Genomic DNA, 19,095 nt, shown 5'->3' on the forward strand with positions numbered 1-19,095 from the left:
TTACGATCGAGGACGCAGTTGGTGAAGGGATCTCCGGTGTAACCAGGCTGGCAGGTGCATGTCGGAACGTGATTGAGTACGGCGCATAGCGCTTGAAGACCACACGAGCCTGGACAAGGGTCCCTGCATCTTTGTTGCATGCAGGCCATGTTGGGAGCGCAGTCCGAGTTGAGCGTACACTCCGGCCGACAATTCGGAGGACTTCCCATGTACGTGGCTAGGCAGGAGCACGAGGGTAATCCGCCAATGTCTCGACACTCCGAATAAGCGCCGCAAGGCGATGGAATGCAGGGATCTTTTGGAATGACGTCGTTCGAGACGGGTGGTGTCACTAAAATATGGAATGTCGGTCGTTGGTGTTAATAGAAATGCTTCGACATTCACAGCTTTTGCGCGGTGTTCGCCATTCGGAAACTATACTCACATGGAACTGGGAAACATATAGTGAACGGATTGCCGGTGTATCCCATCGTGCAAGTACAAATAGGCGAGTGATTGATGACTCTACAATCCGAGTTCTGTCCACAGGAGGAGGGACACGGATTTATGCACTTTTGTCGCTCGCATGCTTTGTCGGCGGGGCAGTCCGAGCTGAGGGTGCATTCCGATCTGCACGCTGGCGGTGTACCGATAAAAGTTGGAAGGCAAGAGCAGACAGCTACTCCATTCAGTACTCTGCACTGGCTGTTCGGACCGCATTGAGACGTACCACACGGATCGGTTACGCTGACGTCGGAAACTGAAGGATAATTTATAGGATGACTCGATTGTCCAGCGAGACACGATTGTACTTTGATAGGTAAGAGAGGTTTTAGTATAAAAATTTGGTTAACCTCGACTCACCGTCTTGCTGAACGGAGCAATATCGGTAAGGGTCGCCTGTGTAGCTAGGATAACAAGAGCAAGACGCTCGGTGATTGACAACGTAGCATTCCGCGTTCGTTCCACATGTCCCTGGACAGGGATCGATACACTTTGAATTAACGCAAGCCCGAGTGGGCGAGCAGTCGGAATCCAGGACACATTCTGGCCTGCATCCTTCGTAAGGGTTCCCTGTGTAGCCAGGAAGACACGCGCAGGCACCTACGTTGTTTCTTTCGGTGCACTGAGCGTTCGGTCCGCAGGGCAATGGCGAACACGGATTTATCTGCTGGTCTTCGACTGAAACCGATGGAGGATATCAACGATCAAACTTCTGGCTATTTGTAGCGATTTCATATAATTTAAATAAAAACACAGTATTGGGTTGGTGCAGGAAGTCGGATAGAATTGAAGCACAGTGATTTAAATGCATGGTAAACAGGAGCGTCTACGTAACTCCGGAGATTTCAACGCATGGGAGGTAACGCTAAACCAACTGTTCGATTCAGTTTCACGTAAAATATTTTTGCATTTCAGACTAATCTCAGACCAGCATTGAAAATTTTAGTAAGAAGTTTAGTGTTAAAAAAAAAAAAAAAATGATCTTTCATCCGCGATAAATTAACGTTAAATGGAGGGCAAAAAAAATCTCTTGCAGCGATCCAATTCGATGTGATGTACCAAAGAAAGCTTACTGGGCCTAACGGAGCAGTACGTGAAAGGGTCGCCCGTGTAGTCTGATCCACAGTAACACATGGGTGTGTGACTGACTGTTCGGCATTGGGCGTTTGTTCCACAAGAACCGACGCACGGGTCTCTGCACTTCCGGTTAACGCACGCTTGATGACTGGGGCACTCGCTGTTGCTGACGCATTCAGGTCTGCAATTCGGCGGAGAACCGATAAAATCGGACAAACAGGTACAAGATGGCGAGTTCCCTGAGATTTGGCATTGAGCGTTGGGTCCGCAGGGCGATGGCTGGCAAACGTTTATCGGTTCTTGGACCACTGGCGCTATAAATTTCGTTATTCGAACATTCGATCATAATTTACTCGGATGTTCTCGACGCGCTCCACTTTCACCTAAAATAATATCCAAGCGGAACTTACGAATCGGTACGCATCGTACGAACGGATCTCCGGTGAATTCTTCGGGGCAGTGGCATATAGGGTTGCGATTGGCTACCGTACACCTGGCTCCCAAGCCGCAAGTACCTATACAAGGATTCCTGCACTTTTGATTCGAGCAAATCTCGTTCGGAGGACAGTCGGAGCTGACTATGCACTCGGAACGACAGTTTGGAGGGTTTCCTAAATAGCCTGGCACGCAGCTGCAGGTTGCTTGACCGTTATTGACTCGACACTGGCTGTTCGGTCCACAGGGTGACGGGGTGCACGGGGTGGATGGTACATCGGCTATTAAAAGATCATCGTCGATAAACGTCGCGAGTTCTACGTACAGTTAGTCCCATAAATATTCGTAGCTTCTATGTCTATTGACAAAAAGAAATTGTCTAATTCAATCAATAGGTTCGATATTTTCAAATAAATATACCATTATAAATGCAAACAAGTGTGAAACATTTATTTGAAAATATGAAACCTAGCATTTAATTCAGACAGATTTCTTTAACAGACATAGAAGGTAGAAATATTTATGGGACCGTATACTCTTCGACGATAGGAAGTACTATTACCTATGGCAGGACGACAGTAGGCAAACGCGTTGCCTTCGAAACCAGCTGGACAGCTACACATTGGCACGTGGTTCACCACGTTGCACACCGCGTTGCTCGCGCAGGTCCCCTGGCAGGGATCCTCGCACTTGTTCCTCACGCAAGCTCTGTCTCGAGGACAATCGTTATTGAGCACGCATTCCGGTCGACAGCCGATCGTCGAATCCCCGTAGTACTCAGGTAAACAAGAGCATATTCCGTTGTCGCACTGAGCATTCGGACCGCAAGGGGACGGATTGCACAAATCTACTTCTGTTGGTTCGACTGGGTGGAAAAGTTTCGAAATCAGTCAAGATTTCTGGACTACGAATGATTTTTGGGAACCGTTACTCACTGGGTGTAGCCTGTTGATTGCATTGGCTGAAGGGATCTCCCGTGAACCCTTCGATACAGGAGCACATAGGTACGTGATTGAACACGGAGCATTGAGCGTTAAAGCCGCAAGAACCTGGACAGGGGTCCCTGCACTTCTCTCGGATGCAAGCTTGATTAGTGGGACACTCGGAATTGATGGTGCACTCGGGTCTGCAGTTTGGAGGGCTGCCGCGATAGTCTGGCGAGCAAGTGCAAGCTGGCGTCTGGCCCACAGTTTGGCAGATCGCGTTTGGACCACAGGGAGACGGCTGACAGGGATCCCTTTGTACCGATGGCGAGGGTTCTGCGGGGGTTTCTGGAGAATTTAAGTGGTTAGCGTACGGGATATCGAGCGATGCGCGGAAAATTGAATTCACAGATCGTACCAGGAGCGCGGAAGCAAGCGGTAAACGGATCGCCGGTGAATCCGTTGTTACAGAAACAGATCGGACTGTGGTTGATGGCTCTGCAGTTGGCGTTCATGCCACACGAACTGGGACACGGGTCGACGCATTTCTGATTCGCGCAGACACGAGTTAGGAGACAGTCTGTGCTGGCCACGCACTCGGGTCTGCAATTTGGCGGGCTGCCCATGTACGTCGCGAGACAAGTGCACACCGGTTGGTTGTTGTTCACGCGACATTCGCTGTTTGGACCGCAGGGCGTTGGATTGCAAGGGTCGACTGGCGAAGGTTCTTCTAAAAATAAATACGTACATGTTGATCCTTTTACTATTATTCTTAGCTAGCGGATAATCGAGCGACTCTTACGATTCACTGGACTTAGACTGCAGTATCTGAAAGGATCTCCAGAGTATCCCTGAATGCACGCGCACATCGGCGCGTGGTTCACAGCGTTGCATATGGCGTTCTGACCGCACGCTCCAGGACAAGGATCTTGGCACTTCGATCTCACGCATGCAAGGTTCACAGGACAGTCGGAGTTCACGACACATTCGGGTCTGCAACCTTCGTAGGGATTCCCTACGTAATCCGGCAAACAGGTACAGGCACCTGCGTTTCCTGATACTTTGCACACTGCGTTCGCCCCGCATGGCGATGGACTGCATGGGGTTGGTCTTTCGCTTTCGACTATGGGGTGGAGAAGAATCGTTTCAGTGAAAGGATAATATGCTTTCATGGATACAGTGGGCGGAGAATGTATTCGTACACCGATCGATTTTCCAAAAAATTTTGTTATCAATGATATTCTACATATTCTTGGAAATGTGTAGAATAGATATAGAAAGAAGTAAATGAATTACAATTTCACGCACTTCTTTTAGAGATTGATCAGTGTACCGATACTTTCTATCGGGATTCGTGAAAGCTGGACACGTTTTCAGAAAACCGAACTCACTTGGAACTGGAGTGCACCGAACGAACGGATCTCCAGTGAATCCTGAACTGCAGGAACAAATCGGAGTGTGGCTGAACACGCTGCACTCTGCGTTGGCTCCGCACAAATCAGGACACGGGTCCCTGCATTTTTGATCGACGCAAGCTTGACGAGTCGGACAGTCGTTGTTAATCACACACTCGGGCCTACAATTCGGAGGTGTTCCCGAAAATTCTGGTAAACACGAGCACGCTGGGGCTTGGTTTACCACCTGGCACTGAGCGTTCGGGCCACAAGGTGACGGGAAACATGGGTTTATCGGTTCCGAAGGCTGTTCCACTGAAGAGGGAATCAAAGAATCATCGTTAGGATCGTTTCTCGAGGCTCTCGCGGAATGTCTCAAGATACGTTCGACGTCTCACCTATGGCTGTGCAAATAGTGAACGGATCACCGGTCATACTGGGTGGACATCTACAAATGGGGTTGTGGTTGACCACGGAGCACTCTGCTCTCACAGCGCAAGAACCTGGGCAGGGATCCGCGCACTTCTGATTGATGCAGGCTTTCGTCAGCTCGCAATCCGAGCTGACGATGCACTCTGGCCTGCAAGTCGGTGGATTTCCAAGGAAACCTTCCACGCACTTGCAGACCGCGACTCCGTTCACTTCTTGACAGTGACTGTTCGGTCCACAGGGCGATGGCGAGCAAGGGTTCGTCGCTACATCTTTTGGAAAAGAGGATATTCAAATGGAATCTCAAAAAATTGAAATCAACAAAGAAGACGATTCTCGATATTATAAAAATCCAGCCTGAGACGTAGCATGCTCGTATGACTATCTCGATTTTCATATTATTAAACAAAACAATTATTATACCCTGCACCGGAGAACAGGAAACGAAAGCGTTTCCAGCCATCCCCGCCGGACAATTGCACATCGGAATGTGATTTATGGTCTGACACTGGGCGTTCTGACCGCAAGTTCCTGTGCACGGATCGACGCACTTGTTCCTCGCGCACGCCCTGTCACGGGCGCAATCGGTGTTCATGATGCATTCGGGTCGACAACCGGTGTAGGGGTCTCCTTGATATTCCGGAAGGCACGTGCAACTGCCGTCGCGACATAGCGCGTTCGCACCACACGGTGACGGGTTGCAGGGGTCTGAGACAGGTTCCTCGGCTGTATACAAATCGGGTATGAGAATGTGCTTATTCGGACCATAGGGCTAGCAAAGTGCCGAAGAGATTCTCACGTGAGACGGGCGCCAAGACGCAGCTGGTGAAGGGATCTCCCGTGTAGCCCTCGGGGCAAGCACACATCGGGACGTGATTCAGAACGGTGCACCTAGCTCCTATACCGCAAGATCCTGGACAAGGGTCCGAGCACCTCTCCCTGATGCAAGCCAACGCGCTGGAGCACTCCGCGTTAATAGTGCACTCTGGCCTGCAATTCGGTGGGACACCGATATACGAAGCCGAGCAAGAACAAGAAGGATTTCCTCCGATGTTTCGACACTGCGAATACGGGCCACAAGGGCTTGGCAAACACGGGTCTTGCTGGGAAGGTCTGAATGACTCCGGCGGTGGACCTGCAGGGGTTCGGAAGTGAGCACAACTATTCCCGCGGTTGTTTGCGCGTAAAAAGTGAAACAGATACGAACGTGGAATAGGGAAACAGACGGAGAACGCGTCCCCGGTGAAATCTTGCTGACAGGAGCATATCGGATTGCGGTTGATGACTCTGCAAACGGCGTTCCTCCCGCAAGGATCTGGACAAGGATCCACGCACTTCTGGTTAACGCACGCGCGGTTGGAGGCGCACTCCGCGCTCGCCACGCATTCCGGCCTGCATCCTGGCGGAGAACCGAGATATCCTGGTGAGCACGAACAAACCGCCTGGCCGTTGTTCTCCCTGCAGACGCTGTTGGGCCCGCACGGCGATGGTTGGCAAGAATCCGTCAGGCTCGGTCGGGTAACTATCGAGCAAAACGTTGTCTGAAGAGTTGGAAGCACTCGTCTACGACAGGACATCTGCCACGTACCTATCTCTTCCTCGCGGCAGTATCTGAATGGATCTCCCGTGAATCTAGGCAAGCAACTGCAGGTGGGCAGGTGATTGATCACTTGGCAGATCGCGTTCTGGCCACAAGTGCCGGGACACGGATCTTCGCACTTGAAGCTGACGCAGCTCTTGCTTGGAACGCAGTCCGAATTTATGACGCACTCCGGTCGGCAACCCTCGTACGGGTTCCCGATGTATCCTTCCAGACAGGAGCACGATCCTGCTCCGTTCCTCTCTTTGCAGAGGGCGTTTGCGCCGCAAGGAGACGGCACGCAAGGCTTTGGCACGTACATCGGTATGACTGGAAAGGGTTTAGGGATTGAAATTCTTGCCAGGTGGTTGGGAAACGATTCGCAACTTTTCCGATGACGAAACCGTGTAAAATCGAAACTATCTTACGTTGTTCTACGACACATTGGGTAAACGGATCCCCGGTGTATCCGGGAGAGCAACTGCACATCGGTGTATGAGAGACTGCGCGACACTCGGCGTTCGTGCCGCAGGATCCAGGACAAGGGTCTCTGCATTTCTGATTGATGCAAGCCATGTTACTCGGGCACTCGTTATTGCTGATGCATTCCGGTCTGCAGTTAGGAGGAGAGCCGGTGAACTCTGGAAGACAGGAACAGGACGGGGAATCGTTGATGGTTTGACACTGAGCGTTCGGGCCGCATGGCGATGGTACGCATGGGTTCTCCTGTTGCGGTGACTCCAACGCTGAAATAGAATGCGGTTCAAATATCGCGGTTCCATCTTGCGAGATCCCGTGGAAGTCGAGCGAAGAGTCCTTACGTTTCTCGACGCATCTGACGAAAGGATCGCCGGTCAAGCTCGCAGGGCAGCTGCAGAGCGGGTTGTGGTTGACTACTTGACAGGTGGCTCTGATTCCGCAGGAACCCGCGCACGGATTGCTGCATTTCTGATTGATGCAAGCCTCCGTTGGTCCGCAGTCCGTGCTCACCACGCACTCTGGTCTGCAGGTAGGCGGGATTCCAACGAAACCAGGGATACAAGTGCACACGGCTTGTCCGTTGACTTCTCTGCACTGGCTGTTCGATCCGCAAGGCGTTGGGTTGCAAGGATTGGTCACGACTGGGTCTGATCAGGGATCGATCGATTAGCCGAGGATACGTTGAATCTGCGATTAATTTTACATAGACAGTCGTACCTCTGAACGGTGTGCAGTATACGAACGCGTTGCCCGTCATACCGACGGGACAGCCGCACATTGGCAAGTGATTGTACACGTTGCACACTGCGTTCTGACCGCAGGTGCCAGCGCAAGGATCCACGCACTTGTTGCGGAGACAAGCTCTGTTTAGGGGACAGTCGGTGTTCAGGACGCATTCTGGTCGGCAACCTACGTAAGGGTCGCCCTGATACTCCGGCAAACACGTGCAAGCGCCATCGTTGCACTGGGCGTTCGGACCGCAAGGCGATGGGTTGCAGGGGTCTTGCGGTACCGGTACAGCAGCTACAATGGGAGAACGAGGTGTCGAATGCTCTAACAAACGAGTTTAACACGTTCGTTGTCCGTGTCTGTAACCGACTGTCACTTGAACGTTCAGAGAGATGATACACAGCTGAGAATTTTGTTTTCCTTGATACAAAAATCCATTGGTTAAATATTTCGCGTTAATTATTTTACACGATCGAGTGTAAAATGAACACGACGGAGACGATAGACAACGAACGTGTCACGGTCATGCTTACGAAAACGAGGCTTACGTGGCGCAGGAGAGCAGCTGCTGAAAGGATCACCCGTGAATCCTTCCGCGCAGGTGCAGATCGGCACGTGATTGAAGACCGAGCACATTGCCGCCACGCCGCAGGATCCAGGACAAGGATCCGTGCATCGCTGTCTTATGCAGGACCTATCGCTGGGACAGTCCGTGTTCACGGTACATTCTGGTCTACAGTTTGGTGGGCTGCCGAAATAATTAGCTAAGCAGGAACAAGACGGAGCGCCACCGATGTCTCGACATTCGGAGTATGGACCACAGGGGGAGGGTAAGCAGGGGTCTTGAGGTAGATCTGGTAACGTTGGTTGTGCTACGGAATCAATTGGCACGAGTTAGATGTCTGTCGTCGAGGTAGCATCATCTCAGGGATGCGGATCGACGATAGAGAGACTTACGTTGAAAATGGAAACACCTTGTGAACGGGTTGCCAGTGTTTCCGTCTTTGCAGGTACAAATAGGACTGTGGTTGACGACTAGACAATTGGTGTTCTGTCCACACGCTCGTAGACAGGGGTCCGAGCACTTCTGGTTCACGCAGGCTCGGTTCGAGGGACAATCCGTGCTGACGACGCACTCGGGCCGGCAGGAGGGAGGACTTCCGGTGTATTCGGGAAGACAAGAGCACACCGCGTTGCCGGAAATCACGCGGCACTGACTGTTTGGTCCGCAGGGCGACGGGACGCAGGGGTCTGTTGGATCTCTGACTATGTCTGAAGAAGAAAGAAACTTCAGGATGGCTTCCTTTGTTTTTCGGATTACCGGTCAGAAGTTTGGGTGCACGCATTACCGAGGAAAAGAATAGAAATTTCGGGTTCGCGGCAAGGAATCGTGTACTCAAAGTTTTGATCGGTAAAGTACAGCCAGTTCCATATACATATTCGTACACCGACACGGTTCAAATATACTTTACCAGGCTCTCGCGTGATTTGGCAGTATCTGAAGGGGTCTCCGGTAAAACCAGGGTTGCACGAGCACGTGGGCGAGTGATTGATAACTTGGCAAACAGTGTTCTGTCCACAGGTGCCTGGACACGGGTCCTGACACTTGTTTCTCGTGCAAGCGAGATTCGACGGGCAGTCGGAGCTGACGGTGCACTCCGGTCGACATCCTTCGTACGGATTGCCTATGTATTCGGGTAAACACGAACAGGAGCCTACACCGTCCTGCTCTCTGCAAACGGTGTTAGAACCGCAAGGGGATGGCGTGCACGGGGAAGGTAGACCTGGTGGAAAAACAGAGTAAACCTGTGCGACCTATCCAGTCGCGAAATACGCTTATCGGTCGAGTATCCTTACGCTCATCGAACACCACGCATTGCGTGAACGGATCGCCCGTGAATCCAGTGGAGCAAACGCACATGGGTGTGTGGCTGACCACGCGACACTCGGCATTAGCTCCGCAAGAGCCAGGACACGGGTCTCCGCACTTCTGATTGATGCAAGCGAGGTGGCTCGCGCATTCGCTGTTGCTCGCGCACTCGGGTCGACAGTTTGGCGGAGAGCTTATAAATCCAGGCATGCATGTGCAGGATGGGGAGTCGTTCGCTACTTGACACTGAGCGTTGGGACCACACGGCGATGGTCTGCACGGGTTCGCGACTTGTGGCTCGACGTCCGCTAGAAGGGCCGTTCGCAGTGTTACCATTCGATGTAAAGAAACGTCAAATTTATGTTTCGGAAGGTGGAACGGCTCTTACCGATAGGATCGCATTTGACGAACGGATCACCGGACAATCCTGGCAGACAGCTGCATATGGGATTGTGGTTTATGACTTGACACTGCGCGCGAATGCCGCAAGTTCCTATGCACGGGTTCGAGCACTTCAGGTTACTACAGGCTTCGTTTCTGGGACAGTCGGAACTGACTACGCACTCCGGTCTACAAGACGGAGGACTTCCTACGTATCCCTGGACACAAGTGCAAACTGCCTGTCCATTCACAGCACGACAGATACTGTTTTGACCGCAAGGAGATGGGTTGCATGGCGTTTCCGGTGTTACTTCTGTGGATACAAATGGGTAAATATATGGGATTATCAGAAGAAAGTGCCTCGAGTGCAAAGGGTCAATTGAAGCAGCGTCGTTTGGTACCTGCGATCGGGGAACACAGTACGAAAGCGTTTCCAGTCATCCTTTGACCGCAGCTGCACATCGGAATGTGATTGAACACGTCGCAAATCGCGTTCTGGCCACAGGTACCGATGCAAGGATCGATACATTTATTTCGGAGGCATGCCTGGTTTAAGGGACAATCCGAATTAAGAACGCACTCTGGACGACATCCTGCGTACGGATCGCCCCTGTACTCTGGCAGACAGGTACAGATGCCATTGTTGCATTCCGCGTTCGATCCACAGGGCGACGGATCGCAAGGATCGTCGGAGACTGGTGGTTCTAGAAGTTGGAAAGAGACGATGAAGAGAATCGCGAAGCTCGAAGGACTCGGGTGGAAAAGGACGGTGTCTTACGTGAAGGTGGTTTCGGATAACAGTTGCTGAAGGGATCGCCGGTGTAGTCTTCGATGCAGCTACAGATTGGCACGTGATTCAGCACGCTGCACTGGGCGAACACGCCACAGGAGCCGGGACAAGGGTCCCTGCACTTCTCTCTCGTGCAAGCTTGATTGGGAGGGCAGTCGGAGTTCACGGTGCACTCTGGTCGACAGCTCGGAGGACTGCCCACGTAATTTGGCAGACAAGTGCAGGAAGGTATGCCGTTGATGTTGCGGCATTCCGCGTTCCGACCGCAGGGTGAAGGGAAACAGGGGTCTGAAGGTATCGGCGCTGGAGGGAGTTCTAGAAACAGTTCACGAAGAGTTAGAAATAATGTTGAGCGAATTCGATTATCCTTGAAATTTTCAGATATTCTCTGACCTGGCATTGGGAAGCACCGACTAAACGGATCACCGGTGTAGCTTTGTCTGCAGGCACATATAGGACTATGATGTATGACGTTGCACTCAGCGTTGAGGCCGCAAGGACCAGGACAAGGATTCCTGCACTTCTGATTTATGCACGCTAGGTTAGACGGACACTCGGAACTGACTACGCATTCTGGTCGACATCCTGGAGGGGAGCCAGTGTATTCCGGGAGACAGGAACAGACTGCCTGGTCGTTGACAACCCGACAGTTACTGTTCGGTCCACACGGCGATGGGGAACACGGATCTCTTCTCTCATCCACTGCGACCAAGGGGAAAGAGAAATCATCGTCAAGATCTTCGCGGTTGAAGAATTCTTCTAAATAGTCGAGAAAGAATCAGTGCTTACGAGTCGGTACGATCAGCTGGCAGAATTGATAGGGCTGACCGGTGTAACCAGGGAAACAAGTACAGGTTGGCAAGTGATTGACAACTTGGCATCCGGCGTTCGCGCCGCAAGATCCCGGGCAAGGGTCCTGACACTTGGACCGGATGCAGGCACGCGTGGGTACGCAATCGGAATTTATTATACATTCTGGACGACAGCCCTCGTAAGGGTTGCCAATGTAGTCGGGCAAACACGTACAGGAACCTACTCCGTTCTGTTCTTTGCAAATGGCGTTCGAACCACAGGGTGACGGTGTGCATGGAGTGGCGAGGGTTGGTCGTATGTCGGCTAAAATGTAGAAGAAATGAATTACCCGCGCTCGGAGAAGCTCGATTTCAGTTGTAAAACGATCACTGGTGTCTTACGTTGCCTGTCGAGGCACTGCGTGAAGGGATCGCCAGTGAAGCCGATGGAACACACGCACATGGCGGTGTGGCTTACGACGCGACAATCAGCGTTGCCGCCGCACGAACCAGGGCATGGATCTCTGCATTTGTTGTTTATACAGGCTAACTGAGTCGCGCACTCGCTGTTGCTGATGCACTCGGGTCTACAATTCGGCGGTGCACCGATGAACTCGGGTAAACAGGAGCACGAGGGTGAATCGTTCGCCACTTGACAGACCGCGTTAGGTCCACAGGGCGATGGATAGCAAGGATTGACGGGAGCTAACGGTTCTTCCACTGAAAGGGAGACGAAAAACGTTACATAACAAGATCGTTCGATGATTTAAATCTTGAATCGAAATGGTAGTAGAGCAGAGCTCACGTTTGGGCTCGCATCTGACGAAAGGATCGCCAGTAAAGCCTGGTGGACAGCTGCATATGGGATTATGATTGATCACTTGGCACTGGGCGCTAACGCCGCAGGTCCCAGCGCAGGGATTTATGCATCTCTGATTACTGCAAGCTTGATTTCTCGGACAGTCGGAGCTAACGCTACACTCGGGTCTGCAAGATGGTGGGGTTCCTATGAAACTAGCCACGCAAGTGCATACCGCTTGCTCGTTAACTACGCGACAGAGACTGTTGGGTCCGCAGGGAGACGGGTTGCACGGGTCTTCCGGTCCTAGAAATGGAAAGGTGTGAGTAAAAGTCGTGGTAGGTTTAGTGTCAAAGTACGAGCGAGTGGGCACCTACCTCTGCTTGGACGACACGAAACGAACGCGTTCCCTGTCGTTCCAGGCAGACAACTGCACATGGGTACGTGGTTGTAGACGTTGCACTGCGCGTTCTGACCGCAAGTTCCTGGACACGGGTCCGCGCACTTGTTACGGATGCAGGCTCGAGAGGTAGGACAGTCGCTATTGAGGACGCATTCCGGTCGACAACCGGCGTAAGGATTTCCTTGATACTCTGGCAAGCAAGAACAGCTGCCGTCTGCGCACAGGGCATTTGGACCGCAAGGCGAGGGATTGCAGGGGTCCGCGGGTAACGCTGGTTCTTCGAGTGCTGTGTGGTTAAAAGACTCGCGTAAAACCCCAATTGGAATCGAATAATTTGTTAAGGAGAAGGTTTCAACTGGAACACGATTCGATAATTTATCCACGAAGAGTGCTTACGTTTCGGGTAGCAGCTTGTAAACGGATCCCCGGTGAAATCGGCAGGACAAACGCAAGATGGCGTATGGTTGACGACGTTGCAGGTGGCTGAGACTCCGCAGGAGCCTGGACAGGGATCTCTGCATCTTTCGTTTATACAGGCTTGACTACTGGGGCAGTCGGAATTGACCGTGCACTCGGGTCTACAGTTAGGTGGACTACCGATGTAAGGGGCTAGACAAGAGCAGGATGGCGCGCCGCCAATGTCGCGACACTCTGCGTAAGGGCCGCACGGCGAAGGCACGCAAGGATTCTGAGCGACCGGGCCAGGAAGAGGTTCTGAAAAGAAACGTCTGGTCACCTAATCCGAATACCTCTGAAACACACCGATATCGACTCGTCTCGTTCGGCTTACTTGGCATAGGGAAACATCTACTGAACGGATCCCCTGTGTAGCCCTGTTTGCAACTGCATACTGGACTGTGATTCAGAACTCTGCAGTTGGTGTTCGAACCGCATGGTTGAGGACACGGATTGATGCATTTATTGTTGACGCAAGCCCTGTTAGTGGGACACTCCGAGCTCATCACGCATTCAGGACGACACGTTGGCGGAGTTCCGATGTACTCTGGTAAACACGCGCAAATTGGCTGACCGTTGACTACGTTACATTGACTGTTCGGTCCGCACTGAGATGGATTGCATGGGTCCCTCGGGACTGGATCTAACGTTGAAGAACGAAGGGGTCAGCGCTACTCTTGCCAAGAAAGTGGAAGATTTTTTCTGGTAACGTTCGAAGAAATAACGTGATTATTACCCGATGGTAACGCGAGGTTACAGTATCTGAACGGATCGCCGGTATATCCAGACACGCAGGAACACGCAGGAGAGTGATTGATCACTTGGCAGACAGCGTTCTGGCCGCAGGTGCCTGGACAAGGATCCTGGCACTTGGACCGAACGCAGGCCATGTTGGATACGCAGTCAGAGTTCACTACGCATTCGGGCCGACATCCGTCGTAGGGGTTTCCGATGTAGTCTTGCAAGCAGGTGCAGGAGCCAGCACCGTTCTGCTCTTTGCAGATAGCATTTGCCCCGCAGGGTGACGGTGTACAGGGCGACGCGACGTCGACGATTGTTGCTACAACGACGTATTAATTCCATGATATTAATTCCATTGACTCCACTGTTCTCTAACTGTCGTCTTACTAGTATTAGATAGTTAGATGTCTTACGTTGTTGAACGACGCATTGGGTGAAGGGATCTCCCGTATATCCGCTCATGCAAACGCACATAGGCGTGTGGCTCACGACTCGACATTCCGTGTTCGAACCGCAAGCGCCAGGGCAAGGGTCTCTGCACTTTTGATTCATGCAAGCTAGATTCCACGGGCACTCGCTGTTGCTGACGCATTCTGGCCTGCAACTGGGCGGCGCTCCAACGAAATCGGGCAGGCACGTGCAAGATGGTGAGTCGTTCACCACGCGACATTGAGCGTTCGGTCCGCAGGGAGACGGCTGGCACGGGTTTACCGGCTCGATCGGGGTGTCAACTGTTGGACGAAGTTACGAATTGAATGTGTTTTGACTCTCGACGAGAAATTTACTATTCTCGACGAGAAATTAACTGGCCAATGAGGATGATAGAACTGGCAGATCATTCCGAGGTACTTCAGAATCTGATTCTTGAATTCTGTTCGATAGATATACAGGGTACGAATATATATGGAACTGACTTTATAGTCGAGTTCCAAATGTATATAGAATGCTTGGTTTAGCTAAGATGTTCTTAAGAGAAATTAAAGACAAAGCGACAAAGTAGTGAATGGCCAATTAATTAAACGCCAAGAGCTGCTATGAGTCTTACTGATCGGGTCGCATCTGGTGAAGGGATCGCCAGAGTGTCTCGGTAGACAGCTGCAAATGGGATTGTGAGCGACAACTTGACACTGAGTCCTGAGACCGCAGGTGCCTAGACAGGGGTCTATACACCTCTGATTGCTACAGGCCAAATTTCGTGGACAGTCGGAGCTGACCAAACACTCGGGTCTGCAAGACGGCGGAGTTCCTAGATATCCTTGAACGCAACTGCAGACAGCCTGACCGTTAACGATTCGGCACTGACTGTTAGGGCCACAGGGGGAAGGTCTGCAGGGGTCCTGCGGCAGCGGTTCTACGAATGGTGTGTTAAATGATTAAATAAGGAGAAACCGGCGTCACTCTTGACTGAACCTCGAAGGATATCCACCTCGTAGTACAGAGCAGAGTACAAATGCATTCCCAGACATCCCAGGTGGGCAACTACACATGGGAACGTGATCGTAAACGTTGCACACCGCGTTCTGGCCGCAGGTTCCTATGCAAGGGTCCACGCATTTGTTGCGAACGCAAGCTCTGTTGAAGGAACAATGGTCGTTGGTCACGCACTCGGGTTGACATAGTTCGTAGGGGCTTCCCATGTAACCGGGAGGACAACTGCATAAACCGTTATCGCACAGTGCGTTCGTGCCACAAGGCGAGGGGTTGCAAGGATCCGACGGGACATCTAACACTGCAAAGTGATTCGAGTTGATTATAGCGATTCTCAACAATGACATCGAAGCCTTAGAAATGTTTGTGGTACAGAATGTTAGCTTACATGGCGCCTGTACGGGCTGGCAACTAGCGAACGGGTCTCCTGTAAAATCTTGGGGGCAAACGCACGTGGGTACGTGTTGGATCACGTTGCAAATCGCTCCAATGCCGCACGAGCCCGGACAAGGGTCTCTGCATTTTTCCCTCACGCAAGCTCTGTTGCTGGGGCAGTCAGGGTTTATCGTGCACTCTGGTCTACAATTCGGCGGACCTCCTGTGTAATTTGGTAAACAGGAACAGGAGGGGGAGCCTCCTATGTCGCGACATTCCGAGTACGGGCCGCAGGGGGATGGTACACAGGGGTTAGCGACGGGTGCTGGCAATGGTTCTGAAAAGAATTTACAATGATTCTCTATCATGACCTGATCGTTCGATCTCCAACTCGATCCAGGAAGTTCCTCTTACTTGGCGTCGGGAAGCATCTGGTGAAGGGATCCCCGGTGAAGTCCAGCTTGCAAACACAGATAGGGCTGTGATTCACGACTCTGCAGTCCGTGTTGGTACCGCAACGGCCAGGGCAGGGGTCGACGCACTTTTGATCGACGCAAGCTTGGCTCGAGGGACATTCCGAGCTGACCACGCACTCTGGACGACATCCTGGGGGGCTGCCTACATAATCGCGGAAACACGCGCAGACAGCCTGGCCATTCGTCACGTGGCACAAGCTGTTGGGTCCGCATGGCGAGGGGTTACACGGATTTTTTGCTTCGTTGGCTGGAAGTGGCGAATATCGTTTGGTTACTTTAACCGTTCCCAAGTTTCCATCCATACTCTGAACCAGGCTTAAATGCGTCAGCGTTACTCGTTCCTTGGTATTAGTTTGGGTTAATGGCGTACACCGTGCATCGATCGATTACGATGTATTACGATGGGAAGCGACGTTGGTTGGTTACTATGAAGCGTCTCTAACGTTATCTTCTCTATCGAGGCGTTCGCGATGGCGATGACGAATGATGGCGATGATTGGCGACATTGTTATTGTGACTTACGGATCTGCGGCTGGACGTGGCAATTAACGAACGGGTCTCCCGTGTATCCAGCTACGCAAGTGCAACTCGGCAAGTGATTTATCACCGTGCAATCGGCGTTCTGGCCGCACGTGCCGGGACAGGGGTTCTGGCACTTGGATCTTATGCAGGCCAGGTTCGAGGGACAGTCGGAGTTCACGGTGCACTCCGGGCGACATCCTTCGTACGGGTTTCCTATGTAATCCAGGGCGCAGGAACAGGAACCTGCTCCGTTTTGTTCTTTACATATCGCGTTAGGGCCGCACGGCGATGGCACGCAGGGCGACACCGGCGTGGGTTCGAGTTCGGCTAAAAAAGGGTTCACAGGGTGAAAAGGTTAGCGTTCACCTTCGATACCAACACACTTTCCCACAGGGTTAATTGCAATAACTACTAAAATATCCAGGTTCGGGGGGAGTATTAACAATTGGAGGTTTAATCACCGCAAACACTAGATACCAGGGTGTCCCGTAACTGGTGATGCGAGTGAGTAAGGGGGTGATTCTACGTAAAAAAATTGAATCGAAAGTGTACAATAAAATTTATTCATACGGCGCTCTATTTTCGAAGAAAATAAATTTGAAAATTTTCGATTCAATCATTCACGTAGAATTACCCTCTACTCGGTTGTACCACCAGTTACGAGACACCGTGTACGATATTAGGAATCTACTTTGTTCACGTGTATATGATATTTCGTTATGTTTTGCAATGTGTGTAGGTGTAGTTTGTTCGCGGGTAAATCTTACGTCGTTTCAACGTGCACTGGGTGAAGGGGTCGCCTGTGTAACCGCTCAGGCAGCCGCACATCGGTGTGTGACTGACCACACGGCATTCCGCGTTCAAACCACACGAGCCAGGACAGGGGTCTCGACATTTTCGGTTGATGCACGCCAAGTGGCTGGAACATTCGCTGTTGCTCGCGCACTCCGGCCTACAGTTTGGCGGAGAGCCGATAAAATCGGGGAGACAGGCGCAAGACGGTTGGTCGTTGACGGTTTGGTAAACGGAATTGGGGCCGCATCGACAGGACGCGCAGGTATCCTCTTCTGGTATGTTCGCAGCTGTGGGAGGGATGAGACGTTTAACTTAGAAGGCAACTCGAAGGGAATTTGAGTCGTTAACCCTTTATAGGGACAGAACTCTCTGGACATTTTGTTCCCCTAAACCAACGAAACCTAGTGGATGAGCGTAGATACTTAAACATACAAAATTTCCGCCCTTTCCTTAGCGGTAACGAGTACCAGTGACCTATAAAGGGATAACCGAGGAACTGTACCGCAGAGTATGATATCAAAGTTCTTACGAAGGAATTGGCATCTGGTGAACGGATCGCCCGTGAAACCTGACGGGCAGCTGCACACGGGGTTGTGATTGACAACCTGACACAACGCCTTCAGGCCGCAAGTGCCAGAGCAAGGATCGATGCACTTTTGGTTGTTACAGGCCAGGCTTCTTGGACAGTCTGAACTGACCACGCACTCTGGCCTACAGGTAGGCGGAATGCCAAGGTATCCTGGCACGCACGAGCACACGCCCTGGCCATTTATAGCTCGACACTGACTGTTGGGTCCACAGGGCGATGGATTGCACGGATTCGTCTGAACTGGTTCTAAATCAAATTCAACGAGAATAATCTGACTTGAAATGCTAGGATTGGTTGGCAAATTTCTTCGATAGATATAGAAGACACGAATATTTATGGGATGACTGTACACAGAAAAGTTAGGTGGACCGACAGAGAAGCTGCCACCAAATTCCTTTTGTATACCTTCCACTCGGTCGCAGGATATGAACGCGTTGCCAGACATTCCAGCCGGACAACTGCACATGGGTACGTGATTCAGGACATTGCAGACCGCGTCTCTGCCGCAAGTGCCCAGACAAGGATCCACGCACTTGTTCCTCGCGCAAGCTCTGTCTTGAGCGCAGTCGCTGTTCAGAACGCATTCGGGTCGACAGCTGGTGTAGGGATCGCCCTGGTAATCGGGTAAGCAAGTGCATACACCCGCGTTGCATTGGGCGTTCGGTCCGCACGGCGATGGGTTGCAGGGATCGGTTTCAGGGGGCGGTACTGCAAGAATTTCCGTAGGTCGTTACGATTCTATGAATACCGTTGTTGGAGTTTCTTCGAGGAGAAAACGAGGCCTTACGCTGCGGTGGCGTCGGGTAGCAATTGTTGAAGGGATCTCCGGTGTACTCCTCGATGCACGTGCACATGGGCACGTGATTGAACACGCTGCACCGTGTCCCTACTCCGCAGGATCCTGAACAGGGATCCAGACACTTCTGCCTGATGCAGGCTCTGTTGCTGGGACAGTCGGAGTTGACGGTGCACTCCGGTCTACAGTTGGGAGGACTTCCGGTATAGTCGGCCAAGCACTGGCAGGATGGACCGTTGTTCGCCACGCGACATTCCGAGTATGGACCGCAAGGGGAGGGGAGACAGGGTTGCGATGGTTCGACCGCTGCGAGGGGTACGAATGCTGAAAAGGTAAGCAACGTGTTGAGGACTT

The 19,095-nt window shown here is 51.8% G+C and overlaps 1 protein-coding gene across 1 annotated transcript in view; it reads right to left on the reverse strand.

The window, feature by feature from the left end:
- The window catches only part of LOC128891548 (uncharacterized), a 113,240-nt gene that overhangs the window by 28,860 nt on the left and 65,285 nt on the right, over positions 1-19,095 (reverse strand). Inside the window, 42 exon segments of the mRNA XM_054151111.1 lie at positions 5-331; positions 425-739; positions 844-1,161; positions 1,557-1,874; positions 1,971-2,276; positions 2,558-2,860; positions 2,931-3,266; positions 3,337-3,648; positions 3,721-4,041; positions 4,310-4,627; positions 4,711-5,013; positions 5,165-5,467; positions 5,541-5,876; positions 5,949-6,263; positions 6,330-6,650; positions 6,749-7,066; positions 7,142-7,447; positions 7,518-7,823; positions 8,078-8,401; positions 8,487-8,801; positions 9,002-9,313; positions 9,387-9,707; positions 9,788-10,093; positions 10,182-10,484; positions 10,559-10,885; positions 10,964-11,272; positions 11,360-11,686; positions 11,764-12,081; positions 12,167-12,466; positions 12,538-12,849; positions 12,960-13,277; positions 13,354-13,662; positions 13,756-14,079; positions 14,174-14,491; positions 14,806-15,489; positions 15,577-15,900; positions 15,978-16,286; positions 16,562-16,888; positions 17,329-17,643; positions 17,886-18,191; positions 18,351-18,653; positions 18,733-19,065. Of these exon segments, the coding sequence (XP_054007086.1) occupies positions 5-331; positions 425-739; positions 844-1,161; positions 1,557-1,874; positions 1,971-2,276; positions 2,558-2,860; positions 2,931-3,266; positions 3,337-3,648; positions 3,721-4,041; positions 4,310-4,627; positions 4,711-5,013; positions 5,165-5,467; positions 5,541-5,876; positions 5,949-6,263; positions 6,330-6,650; positions 6,749-7,066; positions 7,142-7,447; positions 7,518-7,823; positions 8,078-8,401; positions 8,487-8,801; positions 9,002-9,313; positions 9,387-9,707; positions 9,788-10,093; positions 10,182-10,484; positions 10,559-10,885; positions 10,964-11,272; positions 11,360-11,686; positions 11,764-12,081; positions 12,167-12,466; positions 12,538-12,849; positions 12,960-13,277; positions 13,354-13,662; positions 13,756-14,079; positions 14,174-14,491; positions 14,806-15,489; positions 15,577-15,900; positions 15,978-16,286; positions 16,562-16,888; positions 17,329-17,643; positions 17,886-18,191; positions 18,351-18,653; positions 18,733-19,065 (13,626 nt within the window).

This window comes from Hylaeus anthracinus, unplaced genomic scaffold (genome assembly GCF_026225885.1).
Source record: "Hylaeus anthracinus isolate JK02 unplaced genomic scaffold, UHH_iyHylAnth1.0_haploid 12002, whole genome shotgun sequence".
Lineage (NCBI taxonomy): Eukaryota > Metazoa > Arthropoda > Insecta > Hymenoptera > Colletidae > Hylaeus > Hylaeus anthracinus.